At 37.2% G+C, this 17,634-nt stretch overlaps 1 protein-coding gene across 4 annotated transcripts in view; it reads left to right on the plus strand.

Moving 5' to 3' along the window:
- The window catches only part of if (integrin subunit alpha inflated), a 187,348-nt gene that overhangs the window by 82,879 nt on the left and 86,835 nt on the right, over nucleotides 1–17,634 (plus strand). For 2 of the 4 annotated variants that reach the window (XM_089093668.1, XM_089093669.1), the window contains 2 exons: nucleotides 8,674–8,722; nucleotides 12,615–12,701. In XM_089093668.1, coding sequence (XP_088949794.1) covers nucleotides 8,674–8,722; nucleotides 12,615–12,701 — 136 coding nt within the window. The remainder of the gene's footprint in view (nucleotides 1–8,673; nucleotides 8,723–12,614; nucleotides 12,702–17,634) is intronic. The other 2 variants (XM_089093670.1, XM_089093671.1) reach the window with 1 other exon arrangement.

Consider the following 17,634-nt stretch of genomic DNA (forward strand, 5'->3'; position numbering starts at 1 on the left):
AATAATTAAAACGAAATTTGTGTATTAGTTTTACTTTTTTTTTTTGGCTAAATGGCTTTCTATAAAGTTGTTTAATTTTATTTACGAACGTTTTTATTAGTAATAAATATACGTAACTTACGAATTAACTTACGTAACGAACTTATATTCGTATATTTCTATTAAGTATATTAGGGGGGGGGGTCGCTCCCGCAGAGGCGCCATTTCAGCCAAACCTTAGGGTGGGCAAGCAATCGACATGGGCCCCGAAGCAGGCTTGTATAAAAAAAATTGCCTCTAGCTTTATCCGAAAAAAAAACCTTCCGCGGGAGTTACCGTAAAAATTAAGGAAATTATCTCAATTGCTTTGCCTTTTCTTCTTTCGCTCTTATACCATAGGTTGGGAAAAGGCCAGATATCTGAAGAAAGCGGAAGCGGTATTTGCGATCTTAAAAAAACAGCCGTTTGAGAATCTTCCACTTTTCCAAACCTATAACTTGACGAAAGCCGAACCTCTGTAGAAAATCACGCTTTGACTAAAGTATATTCTGTAGCCGAATTCTTCAGCTCGCTGCTTACAGTAAATACTTTAGTACAAGTCGGAGTCACGCTCCGGCTATGACGATGCAAAACTTTGCTCGATCAAGTATATTTACAAAATTAAAAAATACAACAAAATTTTGAAACAGATCAGTGAACATTCATGGCAACAAGGGGAACCGTCGGGGTTTCATCTTCGCAAAGTCGTCAACAAGCTGGTCGAAATCCAAGTTTTTAACTAAATCCTTCTCTGCAAAGATCAAAAGCAGATAGTTCCTGTCTCCTGTGGTCGAGCGCAGATAGTTCTTCACTATTTCCAGCCCAGAAAACAAGCGTTCATTGCTGGCTGTCGTGACAGGAAGTGTGGCAGCAATATGAAGACCCTTAATAATTTCTGAATAGGCCACTGGAAGTGTCTTGATATTATCGATGACGTCCATGAAGTTCTTCGGCTTTGCCTCCTCCTCGAGCAAAAACCGCTTGGCAATACCAGCTTGGGCCTCAAGAAGAATCTGGTCAATGTCCAGATGGAAGGTTATCTGTAAACCGTCTGTCAAATTCCGCAATCAGACGATCTACAGTCTCCAGGTATTCTCTTTTCAGTTCTTCCGCTAGAGTTGGAGCTCTATTGTTGGAAATGAACGTGTACAGATTTTGGACTAACGAAAAAAATGAGCCAACAGTCCCAACACCTTCAACGCAGTTTGCAATGACCAAATTTGGTCTATGCGCATGGCAATGAATGTATATTGCTTGTGGCGGTTTCGCTCTCAGTCGCGCTTGAACACCAGAGAAGGGCCCGCTCATCACGCTTGCTCCGTCGTAGCACTGAGAAACACAATAGTTCCAGTCGAGACCAAGTTTCATCACTGTGTCGTGAATGAAGCTGGCTAAGCTCTCAAAATCCAGGCTTTTCATATGATAGCATCCTATTTGTTTTTCTCGTACTTTTCCCTCGTCGAAGTACCTCAGAAGAATGACGAGCTGTTCCTTCTTCGAATTATCTTTTGTCTCGTCGACAAGAACAGCAAAGTATTTGGCACGCTTAACTTCTTGCACTATTGTAGACCGAAGCATAGATCCGATAACTGAAATTAGATCGTTCTGGTATTCGTGGGACGTATAGTGGCCGTATCGTCTTTGTAGCTTGTTGAAAAGCGTGGGAGAATACTCGGCGAGAAGATTGCAAGTGTCGACGAAATGTCCGTTGTTTGTGTCCGAATGTCCGAAATGTCCGAAGATTCAGTCTCATCGTGGCCGCGACAGGCTGTACCCAGTCGTCCCAGTAGGGCCATTACTTTCAGTAAAGCCTTTACGTGTTCCCTGTTTTCATTCATCTCCTTATTCCTGTCCAATGACAAAACAGATGCGATGGGTTGTATCTCCTTGGCTTGTATAGCTTTGAACTTCGTCCACGAAACTGCACTGTCCCTGTGGTGGTCACTTTTCGCATGCTCTTCTAGAACGCTTGAGATGTCCTTCCATTTTCTAACGCCGGTCTCGATGAAAGGCCTCGCCCCGTATCTCTGCCCGCGAAGGGTTGACGTGCCGCCAAAGTGTCTGCAGCCGAAACAGAAAACCGAATTTTCCTTAACTGACTACTCAAGCTAAGGATGCTTTCCATATTACGAAATATTAAATGACCGTCTTAGCTTGCCGTTTGCTGAAACCTGTGCAGGGTACTGTAGCAGCTGTGGTTGACATGGATGGTCGTGGGAGGATAAAGAAATATCAGTAGGACCACTTGAACGATGGTTCTCTTCATCTCGAGTCGTATCTCGTCCAGATTGTGCCTCTTGAGCAGTGACAGGCGCAGTGTCTCTTTGAGTCGTCTCGTTTTCTGCTAGCTCGGTCTGACCAACCACCACGTCCTTAGAAGGGTCCAAAGCGACGGCAATGGATTGTTCAGGTGCTGAGTCAGGCACCTGAAAGATATACCCAAAGGTTAAAAGCCACTCTTGTACTTTGAAGCACTATTGAACTCATTTTCAACATTTAAACAGTTGCTTTTTTTAGTATGTTAAGTCCAAACTGCTTAGCAGTTTCCCCTTTTGGCACAGCAGTTTGGGAAAAATAGTGCTAGAACTCCTCCATGGTGTGACAGTTTACTAAAGTATATCGAACTTCGAAAAAAAAACCCAGGAAATATCAGCAAAGCCAAAGAGGGTGTTTTTCGGATGATTATACATGCGTTGATCCTTATCTACCCGTGGAGACAATAATAGAAACTTTGGGCTTAATGCAATAGCAACCCAAATCGCAAAACGCCTTTGCAGTAGTCCTTGAATGAATGATTCGCGTGTCATGACAGATCGCAAATAAGCTAAAGGCGCGTTCTATTTGCTGTAGTTTCAGTTACGTCCTTCTCCGTTGTGGGTTTATTTGCATTTTTTCTGCGACGTTCTCCCATTTAGCCTGAAGAACTACTGATAATGTGACCGCCAAACTAAAGTTCATAATTTTGGACCAAATGGCGAAACGTGAAGCGTGACTACAGCAAATCGAATGCGGCTTCATATCACCAGTCGGCATTGTAGCAAATCTAATGATATATAAAATGCAAAAGTTTTTGTCTCAAAAAAATATAAATCAAAAAAAAAAAAAAAAAACGACAATCTTTGGCATATTTCCCTCAACCCATGTAGCATGTTTATCCAAAAAATTAACAGTGATTTGAAGAAGAAAAAAGAACAAAACAACAAAACCTTTGAAGGCATTTTCAGAAAGTTTTCTTCATGGAAGAGCAAGCAACCCTGGAAAATAAATACAGAGCTTAAAAAATAAGTAGATATGGGTCTTAGCCATCGTTCGGTGATGAATGCCCTTTTTTTTATGAAAGTAATTTGTTTTACGTAAAAATTTTGGAAAATGTGTCCACTTTATGTCCCAAATGTCTAAAACATGTCAATTTTTTGCCCTATTATGTCATTATGTCCAGGCACATAGAAATATGTCCTTTGGACGTAAAATATGTCTAGTTGGCAACCCTGTGCACGACCCAGTTGCACTATTAATCTCACTATTATCTAATTTAATCTACATATAAATGTAGCAGTTTAAAAATTTTGACTAATTGCTAATTGTAATTTTGTTCCTGTATATTTTGTAAAAGAAAAAAAAAGGCCTTTTTGGGAGGAAGCTTGGGCCCCCCAGAAAAATTAGAGTGGGCAATTGCCCCCCCCTGCCCCCCCCCCCCCAAATGGTGCCCCTGCGCTTCCCTAGTTAATACCTCGCTCTTTACGCCAAAGTTCGAATTTTTTCCAGTTCTTTAAGAATGACCCCTTAATCACAAAGGCTGTTAATCAGAGGCAACGCTGTAGCGTTGCCTATAGTAAAGTCCATACGGATCCAATGTTTTATTATTGTTTTTTTTTTTCTCAGAGGCACTTCACATGGAAGGGTTCGCCGTAAAAACTTCAAAAGGGGCTCATTCGGTTGGAAGTCGGGAGTCCTTGTGCTTTTTTTAATACTCAATAATGATTGGAAGCCACCCAGCCCCCCCACGCCCATCGGTCCCCCCAACTCAACCAATCAGAATTTGGAGATAGCCATTTTGTTCAGCATAGTTGATTTCCAGATAGAAAATATATTTTTAAGGAGGATACTCCCCACAACCCTCAACCCTCAACCCACAACCCTCAGGGCAAGGGTTTTAAGTTATGCCCTGGGGGCATATAAGGTTTTTTATAGAAGGCGTTGTCTTAGAAACTTCAAAACAGGCTCATTCGATTGGAAATTAAAGGGCTAGTGCTCTTTTTAATAGTCGAAAGTGATTGGAGTGCAACTAGCGCCCCCCCCACGCCCATCCTTCCCCCAAACACATCCAATCAAAATTTTGAGATGGCCATTTTGTTCAGCGTAGTTGATTTCCAGATTGAAAATACATTTTTGAGGAGGATACTCCCCCACAACCCTCAGGGCAAGGGTTTTAAGTTATACCCTTGGGGCATATAAGGTTTTTTATAAAAGGCGTTGTCGTAGAAAATACAAAACAGGATCATTCAATTGAAAATTAAAGGGTTGGTGCTCTTGTTCATAGTCAAAAGGGATTGGAGTGTAACTCGCCCCCCTACGCCCATCATTTCCCCAAACACATCCAATCAAAGTTTTTAGATAGCCATTTTGTTCAGTGTAGATGATTTCCAGATAGAAAATATGTTTTTGAGGAGGACACTCCCCACAACCCTCAGGGCAAGAGTTTTAAGTTATGCCCATTGGGGCATATAAGGTTTTTATAGAAGGCGTTGTCGTAGAAACTTCAAAACAGGCACATTTAATTGGAAATTCAAAGGGCTAGTGCCCTTTTTAATAGTCAAGAGTGATTGGAGGGCAACTAGCCCCCCCCCTCTCACGCCCATCATTCCCCCAAACGTATCCAATCAAAATTTTGAGTAGCCATTTTGTTCAGCGTAGTTGATTTCTAGATAGAAAATATGTTTTTCAAGAGGACACTCCCCCACAACCATCAGGGCAAGGGTTTTAAGTTATGCCTTGGGGGCTTATAAGGTTTTTATAGAAGGCGGTGTCGTAGAAACTTCAAAAAAGGCTCATTCGATTGGAAATTCAGAGGGCTATTGCCCTTAGTAATAGTCGAAATTGATTTGAGGGCAACTAACCCCCCTCTCACGCCCACCTTTTCCCCAAACACATCCAATAAAACTTTTAAGACAGCCATTTTATTAATCGTAGTTTTAAGTTCTGGAAAATAGGTCTTTGAGGATTACAACTCCCCCGAAGCCCTGAGGGCAAGGGTTGTAATTTAAGGATTCTCCGAATCCTTCATATTATTTGTTATGGAAGGGATGCTCGTATAAACTTTACGAGAGGGCTCATTTGATTGAAAACTGAAAGTTCTTGTTCACTTTTTAAGAGTCAAAAGAGATTCGAGGGCAACTAGCCCCTCTCCCTCCTCCACGCCTTAAATGCATCAGGTAAAAATTTTGAGATAGACATTTTGTTAAAATAGTTTAAAGTTCTGATAACAAAAAACTCCGGTGTCGACACAGCCCACGAGGGTCCAGGCTTAGGCGTTGTAAGTTATGCCCTGGGGCATAACTTATTAAGGGGGGTTTATAACTTATGGGAAGGGGTTTTGTATGGGGAGAACACATTAGAAATCTGTTATAATTATCCAATTATAAGGTTACAATGCAAACTCTGTAATAGATGGAAAATTGCTTTGGCACACAAACTCCTATTAAGGTCAATTCGAAACAGTCGTGATCCCTTTGTGTCAGCAAGTAAAATGGTCTAAACCCCCCTATTGGAGCTATTTTTCAATCCATTTATTGTTGTCAATCGCTGTCCACAAGTTATGCAAGCTGCCTATTGTTCATATATAAGATTTTTATCAAAGAGGTAATCGTATAGACTTTGAAAAAAGCCTCATTTGAATTAAATTAAAAGATCTAGATCCGTTTTTTAAAGTCAAGAATAATCGGACAGTAAGCACCCCCCCCCCATGCCAAAAAAAAACTTGAAACTTTTTGCAATCAAAAACGAACAAAAATTAATTAAAAAAAAATTTCCGAAAAATAAGTTTTTCAAAGAAAAGTAAAGGCCATTTTAAACTCAAGCTCAGGAGATACAAATACCTGTTTAAATTCAAACTCAAAACGACCAGAAATTACTATTAAAGAATAAATGAAACCCAAAACGAACAGAAATTAAATAAACAATCATAGTAAAAAACATTTATACTTTAATAGCAAAATATTTGTTTTCGTTTTAAGCTTGATTTTCGTATTCAATCTAAGCATTACTCGCTTTAAGATCTATTGATTCATTTATATTATTACTTGTTGTATGTTTTTGCTATGATTGTTTATTTAATTTCTCGGAAAGTTTTTTTTAATTAATTTGAATAAATAGCTCATATGAAAGTACTAAAAAAAACTTCAGCGTAAAGAGCGAGGTATTGACTAGGGCGCGAACCGAATCATATACGTAATAGTTTCTGTTTGTTTTAAGTTTTGATGTTGCAAAGTTTTCAGTTGAAAAGTTTTTCAGTTGAAAACTTATTTTTTTTTATATAATTTCTGATCTTTTTTTTAATAATGCTGGGAAATCCGGCACCCCCTTCATAGCAATGTCCCTACCCCATGAAAACTTCCTACACGGAAAGATACTCTCACGTAACCCCCGATCCACCCCCCCCCACTACCAGAAAAAATCCGTGCTGAAAACGTCTGTATACTTCCCAATAACCAATACTATATATATACATATATATATATATATATATATATATATATATATATATATATATATATATATATATATATATATATATATATATATATATATATATATATATATATATATATATATATATATATATAAAAAAAAATATATATATATATATATATATATATATATATATATATATATATATATATATATATATATATATATATATATATATATATATATATATATATATATATATATATATATATATATATATATATATATATATATATATATATATATATATATATATATATATATATATATATATATATATATATATATATATATATATATATATATATATATAGAGGGACTTGAAACCTCTACAGAAGGGTTCTATGATACACTGAATCTGATGGTTTGGTTTTCATTAAGGTTCTATGAGTTTTAGGGGATGCTCCCCTCTTTTTTCAAAAATAAGGCAAATTTTCTTAGGCGCGTAACTTTTGATGGGTAAAACTAAACTTCTATATTTGAAATCAGCATAAAAATCTGATTCTTTTGATGTATCTAATGATATCAAAATTCCTTTTTTTAGAGTTTCGGTCACTATTGAGTCGGGTCACTCCTTACAGTTCGTTACCACGAACTGTTTGATAGATGAAGCAAAAGAATTTGATTTGATGCGGATTCCAATATATAAAATGTATTAAGTTTAATATTACTCATAAAAATTTATGAGCCTGAGAAAATTAGCCTGATTTTCAAAAAAGGGGGAAACACCCCCAAAGTATAGTGACCCTAATAAAAAGCGCAAAATCAGATTTAGAATATCAGAGAACCCCGTCGTAGAGGCTTGGAGCTCCTATCTACAGAGATGTGAATTTTTTGCATTTTTTCAGAAGATAGATCACGGATTCGTGTTGATCGTTTTTTTTTGTCCTTTGGGTTGCTCTGCTTGGTAATACTGGGCCCAGGGTTCGATCCCCTCTGCAATAAGGTTGGGTGACCAGCTTGCTATTTGCAAGCAAGACCCAGCAATTGAGGTGTGGATTCGACGCCCTATGCACCAGCAATGGCTCCGGAGGATCTTTTATTCTTATTTCTCGAAGGGCAATCGTATCGAACATATGGTACTAGATGATCAAAAGAGGGCTCATTGGAAAAAAATTAGAAGCTCTAGTACCCTTTTTGAGTGTCTAAAAAGATTGGAGGGCTTTTAGTCCCCTTCCACGCCTCTTTTCCCCCACAGGTATCTGATCAAAATTTTGACATAGCTGTTTGATTCAGCATAGTTGAAAGGCTCAATAACCATGTCTTTGAGGATGATAGGACTCTACTGTCCCAGCATAAAGGGTTGTAAGCTACACGACTTGCCCATTGTTCATATATAGTATTTGTTATTGAGTAATGAACAGTCATTTTTGGAGGGGATCAGAGAATTTTCTGCGGCGGGAATTTTCCACGTTGAGAATTTTCCGCGAGGAGGAAAATTCCCAGAGGGAAGTTTTCAGGGGAATATTTAAACGGAGGGGTGGGGGGAGGAGATTTTCTTGTACAATTTGAAAAATGGTCAGACATTACATTTACAAAAACAAGTTGTTTCAACTGAAAGTAAGGAGCAAGATTAAAAGTTATAATGCAAGTGTCCGAGGGTCAGTCAGGGACTGACCCTCGCAGAATGGAAAACTTTTCGCAGAATGGAAAACATAGTGAATCAGATCGGGAAAAAATAAAGTTGAAAAGTTAAAATCTAATTTGGTGTAGGCCTACTACAAATTTTGTGCCTAAATTAGGATCATGAAAAAAACCCATTAAAATACAGACATTCAAGTCTAAAAGCACATTCTCTACTACAGTACCTTAACGTTGACACTCTTGGAACCCCTTTAAAGATCTATACACCTGGTTAGAAACTAGAAGTAAATAATATTTTTTTTTAATATCTTTTTTTTTGTTTAGACTGGGGATCGACTTTTTATCGGAGCTGTAGGGAGCTGGTATTGGCAAGGTATGTACTTTTATGTTTTTAGGTTAATGTGTACTTAATAAGCATGGAACTTTATATTTTTAGTACTCATCAATTAATAGCAACCCACCTTATACCCCTAATGCGTACATCCATAAGGACCTAGATTCTAATTTTTTATGAAATTATATTAGAATTACCTAACAAGACAGATTCCTCATGCGCAGCAAGTAGAATTAGTAGCGAAAAGTTCCTATTCTTGATTACTTCCATTCTAGGCTCACTGTAAAACTTTTGTTACTCAAGTCCCTGAAGTAATTCCTTAGTATAGTCGTATTTTGTGATTCTGTGTAAATAAAAATAAATAAATATGTAAGTTATAGATGAAACTTATAGCCAAGACAGTTAAATATTAAATAAATTAAAAATACCAAGTAGCCAATCATCGTTTAAAATCGTCTTAGGCAAACTATTCATGCGGAATGGAGATGGGGATTCAAGTTCTTCTAGTGAAGTGTAAAAGGATTTCTGGGGAAATTTAGCCAATTTATTGCCAAATCTAATAATTGCTGGTCTGGAACTTCCATTTTGTTGCTGCTGTATTGACTTTTCCATAACGCTACATAAGCTTACGTAGAATAGAACGATCTGATTGGTTGGCAGAAAAACACATCTGGCAAATCGTTAAGCAGAAAACAGACAAGAATCCCCTTGTGTCTGTTACTTGGGTTTGGTACTTCTATTTAGTTGACCGACTATAGTTGGGAAAATTGTTTAAAGTGTTGTTGCTGAAGGCTTTATATTTCTGGACCTTATCATTTTCTGCTGAAATTTCGAATAGCATTCTGTTTGCCATCCATAATGGAAAGGCAAACTTTTAAAATATCCTCTAAAATAGCTATATTTTAGTTACATAAATTCAGTGGCTAGAAGGGTATCCGTCAACAAGAAAAATTCGCCACATGTTTAATTTATTTGCCTTTTAATGGTTGAAGTAAACAATAAAGAAAATAGGTAGACTAAGGACATAGATAAAACATACATAAATTTATCTATTTTATATTTTTATTTTATCATCTTAATTTTTTATATATTTTAGTTTATTATGTTTTATTTATTTTTGTGTAAATATATAACAGTTATTTTTCATTTATATGAAAGTACTATACATTTAATTCCTTTTATATTTATATTTTTTATTTTAAAATTTTATATTTTATTTTCCTTTATATATTTATTATTTGTTATCAGTTTTATAAATAGTACATCTATTTTATAAAAAATTGATAAAATGTTGATGAATACATAGCACAGAGATATAAACAAAATCAAATGATCTAGTCACAACAATAAATTTTTAATAGTTTTTCTGCATTAAAAAAAGATTTTTATGTAATTCCACGTTTCTTTAATTACTATATTGATTTCAAAGGTGACTCGTTTAGTTATTCATCAAGAAATTTTACATTTCGATAGTTACTATTATTATATTTTATTTTGTAATGTAAACTTAGGCCTGTTTAGTAACAAAAAAGTAAAAGAAAAAACTACAGTTGAAGCTAGATAGTGCTGCGTCATAGCATCCAAACAGCCTGTCCATTGATTTTTGCTTAGATATTTTGCGAAATAAATTATAATTTAATATCAATAGTACCTTATAAACTATATATCAAAGAGTATTCGTAGCTTATACGAGTGGGAACTGGCGGTAGCGTCGACAAAAACTATCAATGTCATCTTGCTTTTGGCGATCACTTTAATAGTAAGAATAACTAATCTAGTTAGTGTAATTGGTAAAATTAGGGTAGTATTAAGTGTCTAATTTTAGTTCTTGATAGAAAAATAATTAAAGAGCTTGAAATGCATAGTGTCGCCAAGCGGTAGATGGTGTTGGTAGTTTTTTTGTCCACGCTAGTGCTAATTTCCGTTTCACAAGTTACCCATGCTTTTTGCTACATATGTCACACATTATATCATAACATTGGAAACAGGAAGCGTACAACTGAAATAGTGTTTTAAAAATACTTATAAAAACAGGAGGATTAACCATCTAAAATATCACAGTTTATGACACAATATCTTTATCTCCTTTATTATTCAACTAAGAATTTTTTGACAGCTAATTTCAATGATAAATGGCGTTAAAATTTTAATCTTTTTCCATTGATTTCCCTTCAAGTTATTTTCTAACGTCTCAATTGTTTGCTGATGAGATATAATGTTTTCTCTAAATCTTCTTTCTCTTTTGTTTTATTTCTTTTTCCGTTCTTTTCACGCCTTCTCACTTTTTATTACGAAGTTTGAGGTATTAGAAGTGTACAATGACAGTAGTTCTATTTGCATGATAAATTAAGAGTTGTTGCATGTGCATGTACTACTTTTAACTACTGCTTTTTCATTAGCTAAATGGAATATTTTTTTTTAATTGTGACTCGTAAAGGTTTTCGTAAAATAAAAAAAAAATTGTATAGATTTTTTTTTAAGGTGGACTTAAGAAATGACCCTTTTTCTATCTTTTTTATATCTAAGTTCTTACGACATCCCAATTTTACCTTAGCACCGCATTGTTGTCAAACATCTATATTTTTTCCCAAAAAACTCGCTATTTTTTCATTAATGTAGTTGATTTTGAAAAATGCTTACAAAGATTACAAAAGTTATTTCAGCAAAACTTGTACTCTTTCAATTATTTTTGTCGTATTTTAAAGTTTAATTTTTTAATAAGCTTAATTTCCTTTTGGAACAACCCTGTGGAAAAAAATAATGAAACGTTCGGCATTAAGGTGACACTAAGATAGAATTGAAATAGGACTAATTGTGCTAAGCAGTCATTGAGGTATTTTCCAATATATTATTTTTTTTTATATCATTTGATTAAGTTTGCATGAAGTTTTCTTACAATTAAGAACAATAGTTATAGAATTATCTGTCTTATTGCTTGAACAGATTCTTGTCCAGAAGAACTCAGCTTTCTGTCATGGTTTCTCATTCCATGTTGGAAAAGAAAGCTGTATAGAAGCATCTTGGAATATTTTGACCTATTTCCTGGGGGCAATTAATTTTTAGGTTTAGATATTCTGGAGGAGGAGCATTGTTACAAATCTTTAAAAATTAAATTTATAATTTTGAAAGGCGAAATTTAAAGGGGAAATTTCCTCGATCTTATTTTAAAGTTTTTGATCCCATAAACCCTTAAGCCTCGTCTTGGTTGACATCTTTGACCTTGCTAGCAGCAAGGCCGGTTCCCACTGGATAGCCAATCTTAACGTTTGAAATTTTCGAAGGCTGTTCAACCAAAGTAGTTGTCCAATGATAACCGACTGTCCGATAATGATCCACCTACAAAAAGTGCTGCTGAAAGGGTGAATGATGTCAATTAAGACGAGGCTTCACTTTGTTATGGCTAAGCGATTGATATTCCGTTTTTTGCATCATAATTTGCAAATATAGAGACGATCCAGGTTTAAGATTGGACTTACAAGATTCCATCTCTCCCTCATACAAATAATATATTCGGAAAGGAAGAGTTTAAGAAAAGTTTACCAAAATGATTTGTAATGGGCTATATATGATTCCTGTTCAGTATGGAAAATACCACGTAGGGATTATTTGTAATTCCTTACTTACGACCGATACCTTGTTGTTGTTGCCTAGGCATTAGCCTACTCATATTATTCACGTAATATCCATATATTCGTACATTGTAGATAATACAATAACTTAAACTCAGCTTTAACTGTGAACTATCAACAAAACTTGAATTATATGCATAAGCTAAACTATATTTAATAAAAAAATTGGCTGTTTAAGAAAATAGTTTATAATCTTGCTTGTGTTTATAGCTAGTACCAATATTTAGTGTGTTCTTGCCATGTGCTTACCCTTTGTTTTACCCTTTGCTACCAAAATGTACCAGATATCAATACTTTCACAGGTCAACAGTATTCCATCAACATAACGGAACCAGCAACCAGATCGCCAACATTTAGATCCTACATTACAGGGTCTTTACTTGGTCCAGGTAATCGATTCCAGACGCTGAAGCTGTCTGGTGATAGGCTTTATAACACAAAGAGCTTCTAATTCTTTCACATAATTAATTGTCAGTGCTTATTATGTTGCACATTCACGCCTGGGAATCTGGTTGTTTTCATTTTATATTTGCGCTTCTTATGTTCTTATTTTGTAAATTAATATCTAAAGCTGAGTTCTGACCAAAAATGATAAATTTTGTCATGGGTAAACTGTCGACCGACGCCTTTATTTTTGAGCAGCTAACTCTTTCAGATCATTTAATTGTAAGTTTGTGTTATATTGCACATTCATGCCTGGGATTCCGGTTGATCTCATTTAAGATTAGTGTTTTTAGCTTTCTTTTTTTTTTTTGCAAATGAATACCTAAAGCTGAGTTCTGACCGAGGATTTCAAACTTTGTCACGTGAAAACGGTCGACCGACACTTCTGTGTGTGAGCTTCTAATTCATTCATATAATTTAATTGTGAGTTTATATTATGTTTAATAAGAAAGAGGGCTTCTTGGCTAAATTCAGGACGGCGGTAAGCCACTCGTCTCCATCCCTAGTCGGGGCTGGCTATATCTACTACCGATAATGTGCCCTTCTGGCGTCCTGCATCACCTGCACGTTTCCCATTACTGAGAGAAGGTTTGTGACTGGCGGGACGTATCCATTTTCCGATGGGCCCTGTCTAGTACACATAAGAGGGGCCTTCCACCTCCTCCATCAAAATTTATGGCCCCCAGACGTGGGTGGTCCAGCTATATTTAGAGACCCCCAGAAACCGGGTACCCCCTTGGTCCGCGCCTCCCTACGGGAGGTGCCCTGCATATATACAGGACGTTCCCCTATCCGCCACCTGGGGACACGCTGAGTCACCTGGGGGAGGCCTCTACTGAGAAGGTGACTCAATAGACAGAAGGCTCAGCTTTGCTCTGTCTCCAGAGCTGTGCAACCTCTTCCTCACAGCAGTCTTATCCCTGGTGGAACAACTTGCGGCACACATATAGGGGGTGTTCGGACAGATAAGCTAGCCTACGCTGACGATATCGACGAAATGGGGGTGTTCAGACAGATAAGCTAGCCTACGCCGACGATATCGACGAAATGGCTGAAACACCCGAGGATCTACAAGCCGTTGCTAACGACGTCCTCGAAGCCATTAGTTCTTTTGGAATGACCATAAATGTATAAAAAACAAAGGCTACGTGCTGCTCACGAAAGCCGCAGGATACAGTTAAGCCAGACCTGAAACTTAATGAGAGAGTATCCAGTGGGTCGACGAGTTCCCTTACCTTGGTAGTTTGATCACCAGCGAAAACAGTCTATGAAGAGACATTAAAAGACGTCTTGCCCTCACGAGTTCCAGTTTCAAAGCCCTTATTCCCATATGGAAAAGCAAGGATTTGTCTCTACAGATTAAGACACGACTTCTCCATACCCTGATCATCCCCATCGTAATCTACTCATGTGAAACATGGAGGCTGAAGGTGGATGACAATCGTCGACTCGCAGCATTTGAAACTAAGTGCCTCCGCCGTATCGCCGGGATCACTTACCTTGATAGAATCTCAAATGTCGAACTTCTCGAGCGCCTTAAAATACAACAAACAATTCTCATGAAGAGCCAGATCCAGCAACTTCAATGGCTCGGTCTCGTACAACGGATGAGTCAGTTCCGTCTCCCGAAAATCACCTTCGAAGGCCAAATTCACGGTTCTCGTCCTCGTGGTCGTCCCCCAAAAGGTGGAAGGAAAACTTTGCACCTCACCGCCTCTCGGACCTTCTTCGCCTAGCAGAAGACCGTGAAGCATACAAAAGGCACATCCACGCCATTACGAAGAAAGAGGCCCCAAGAGGACCTTCCGGGACGGAATGGACTTTAGTGAAGTAAATCAAGTTATATTATATTTACCATCTACGCCTGGGACTCCGGTTGTTTTCATTTAACACTTGCGCTGTTAATGTTCTTTTTTTGTGATGACAAATTTTGTCACGCGAAAACGGTCGACCGACGCTTCAATGTCTGAGCTTCTAATTCACTCACATACTTTAATTGTTAATTTATATTATATTACGCATTCACGCCTGGGATTCTGATGTTTTCGTTTAATATTTGCGCTTTTAACGTTCTTTTTTGCGAAAACGGTCGACAGTCCCCTCCATGTATGAGCCTCTAATTTATTTACATAATTTAATTGTGAGTTTATATTATGTTGCACATCTACGCCTGAGACTCCGGTTGTTTTCATCTAATACTTGCGCTTTTAACGTTCTTTTTCTGGGAATGAAAGTCTAAAGCAAAGTTCTGACCGAAAATATCAAATTTCGTCACGCGAAAACGGTCGACAGACCCCTCTTTGTATGAGCTTTTAATTCATTTACATAATTAAATTGTGAGTTTATATTATGTTGAAAATATACGCCTGGGACTCCAGTTGTTGTCACTTAACACTTGCGCTTTCAATGTTCTTTTTTTGTGATGACGAATTTTGTCACGCGAAAACGGTCGACCGACGCTTCTGTGTGTTAGCTTCTAATTCATTCACATAATTTAATTATTAGTTTATATTATATTGCACATTTATGCTTGGGATTCCAGTTTTTTTCGTTTAATATTTCCGCTTTCAACGTTCTTTTTCTGTGAATGAATGCCTAAAGCAAAGTTCTGACCGAAGATTTCAAATTTTGTCACTCAAAAACATTCGACAGACCCCTCTATGTATGAGCTTCTAATTCATTCACATAATTTAATTGTTAGCTTATATTATATTACACATTGACAACTGGGATTGTGATTTTTTTCGGTTTATATTTGTGCTTTTAACGTTCTTTTTCTGTGAATGAATGCCACTAAACTGACAACCCACAGACATTTTTGTTTCAGTAAAGTGCAAATTATGTTCTGGTCTTGAGAAGGTATGGGTGTTGTCAAAGACATAATTTCCAGACCTTGCAACTGCACTGAGCAAAATGGCTCTCTCAAATTTTGATTAGATATGTATTGGAAATTGATGGGCACGGGGGGGGGGGCTTGTTTCCCTCCAATTACTTTTAGCTAATAAAAAGGGCACTAGCCCTTTAAAACTTTCAATCGAATTAACCTTTTTCGAAGTTTCTATCAGAGGTTTTTGAACGCTATGGCGTTCCCTATAGTAAAGGCCATACGGCTCCAATGTTTTATTATTATTTATTTTTTTTCCCAGAGGCACTTCATATGGAAGGGGTCGTCGTAAAAACTTCAAAGGGGGCTCATTCGATTGGAAATCAAAAGTTCTAGTGCCTTTTTTAAGAATCAAAAGTGATCAGAGGGCAACTAGCCCCGCCCCCACGCCCTTTTTTCCCCAAATACATCCGATAAAAATTTTGAGGTAGCAATTTTGTTAAAAATAGTTCAAAGATTGTATAACAAAAACTCAGGGGTCGACACAAGCCCCCAGGGCCCGGGGACGGAGTTGTAAGCTATGCCATGGGTGCAAATATGGTTCTTATAAAAGGGATGCTCGTAAAAACTGAAGAGAGGGCTCATTAGATTGGAACTTAAAAGTTCTAGTTCACTTTTTTAGAGTCAAAAGAGATCGGAGGACAATTGCCCCTCCCCCCTCTTGCTTTTTTCCCCAAATGTATCAGATAAAATTTTGAGATAGACATTTTGTTAAAAATAGTTCGAAGTTCCGATAACAAAAAACTCCAGTGTCGACACAGCCCCCCAGGGCCCGGGGGCAGGCGTTGTAAGTTACGCCCTGGGGGCAGATATGGTTGCTATGGAAGAGATGCTTGTATAAACTTCATAGAGGGCTCATTTGACTGGAAATTGAAAGTTGTAATTCACTTTTTAAGACTCAAAGTGATCGGAGGTCAGCTACCCCCCCCCCTTCCGCACCCTTGTTCCCTCAAATGCATTAGATAAAAATTTTGAGATAGCCATTTTGTTAAAAATAGTTCAAGGGTCAGATAACTGAATTCCCTGTGTCGACACAGTTCCCCAGGGCCGGGGGAGGCATTGTAAGTTATGTCCTGGGGGCATATATGGTTCTTATGTAAGGGATAATCGTATAAACTTCAGAGAGGGCTCATTTGTTTGGAAAGTGAAAGTTCTAGTTTCACTTCTTATGGGTCAAAAGAGATCGGAGGGCAACTAGCCCCCCCTCCACTCACTTTTTTCCCCAAATATGTCAAATAAAAATTTTGAGATAGCTACTCTGTTAAAAATAGTTAAAAGGTTAGATATCAAAAACTCTGTTGTCGACAAAAACCCCCCAGGTTGCGGGGGGTAGTTGTTATAAGTTATGCCCTAGAGGAATATATGGTTCTTACGGAAGGGATGCTCGTATATACTTCATAGACGGCTAATTTGTTTGGAAAGTGATAGTTCTTGTTCACTTTTTAAAAGTCTAAAGAGATCATCCCCCCCCACGCTCTTTTTTCCCAAATGCATCAGGTAAAAATTTTGAGATATCTATTTTGTTAAAACTAGTTAAAAGGTCAGATCACACAAACTCTGGTGTCGACACAACCCCCCAGGGCCCAGGTGTGGGTGTTGTAAGTTATTACCTACGGGCTTCATAGAGGGCTAATTTTTGTGAAAATTCTTATTAAATTGTGAAAATTAGTCAAAAACTGAGTCAAAAATTAGTAAACCCCCCCCCCCCGAAAAAAATCCTGGATCCGCCCTTGTTTTTTTTGCTATTATTGTTTATTTTATTTCTGGTCGTTTTGAGTTTAAAAAGCAGGTATTTAAGTTTAAAATGACCTTTATTTTTCTTGGAAAAACTTCTTTTTCGGAAAGTTCTTTTTTTAATCAATGACAACAAATGGCCATCTCAAAATTTCTATCAGATGCGTTACGGGAAAATATCAGGTATGGGGGGGGGGGTATTCACCCTCCGATCACTCTGAATCTTAAAAAGGGCACTTGAATTTCTGATTACCAATCCA

Source organism: Artemia sp. Qi Xiang Cuo, chromosome 8 (assembly GCF_049724085.1).
Source record: "Artemia sp. Qi Xiang Cuo chromosome 8, ASM4972408v1, whole genome shotgun sequence".
Classification (NCBI taxonomy): Eukaryota; Metazoa; Arthropoda; class Branchiopoda; order Anostraca; family Artemiidae; genus Artemia; species Artemia sp. Qi Xiang Cuo.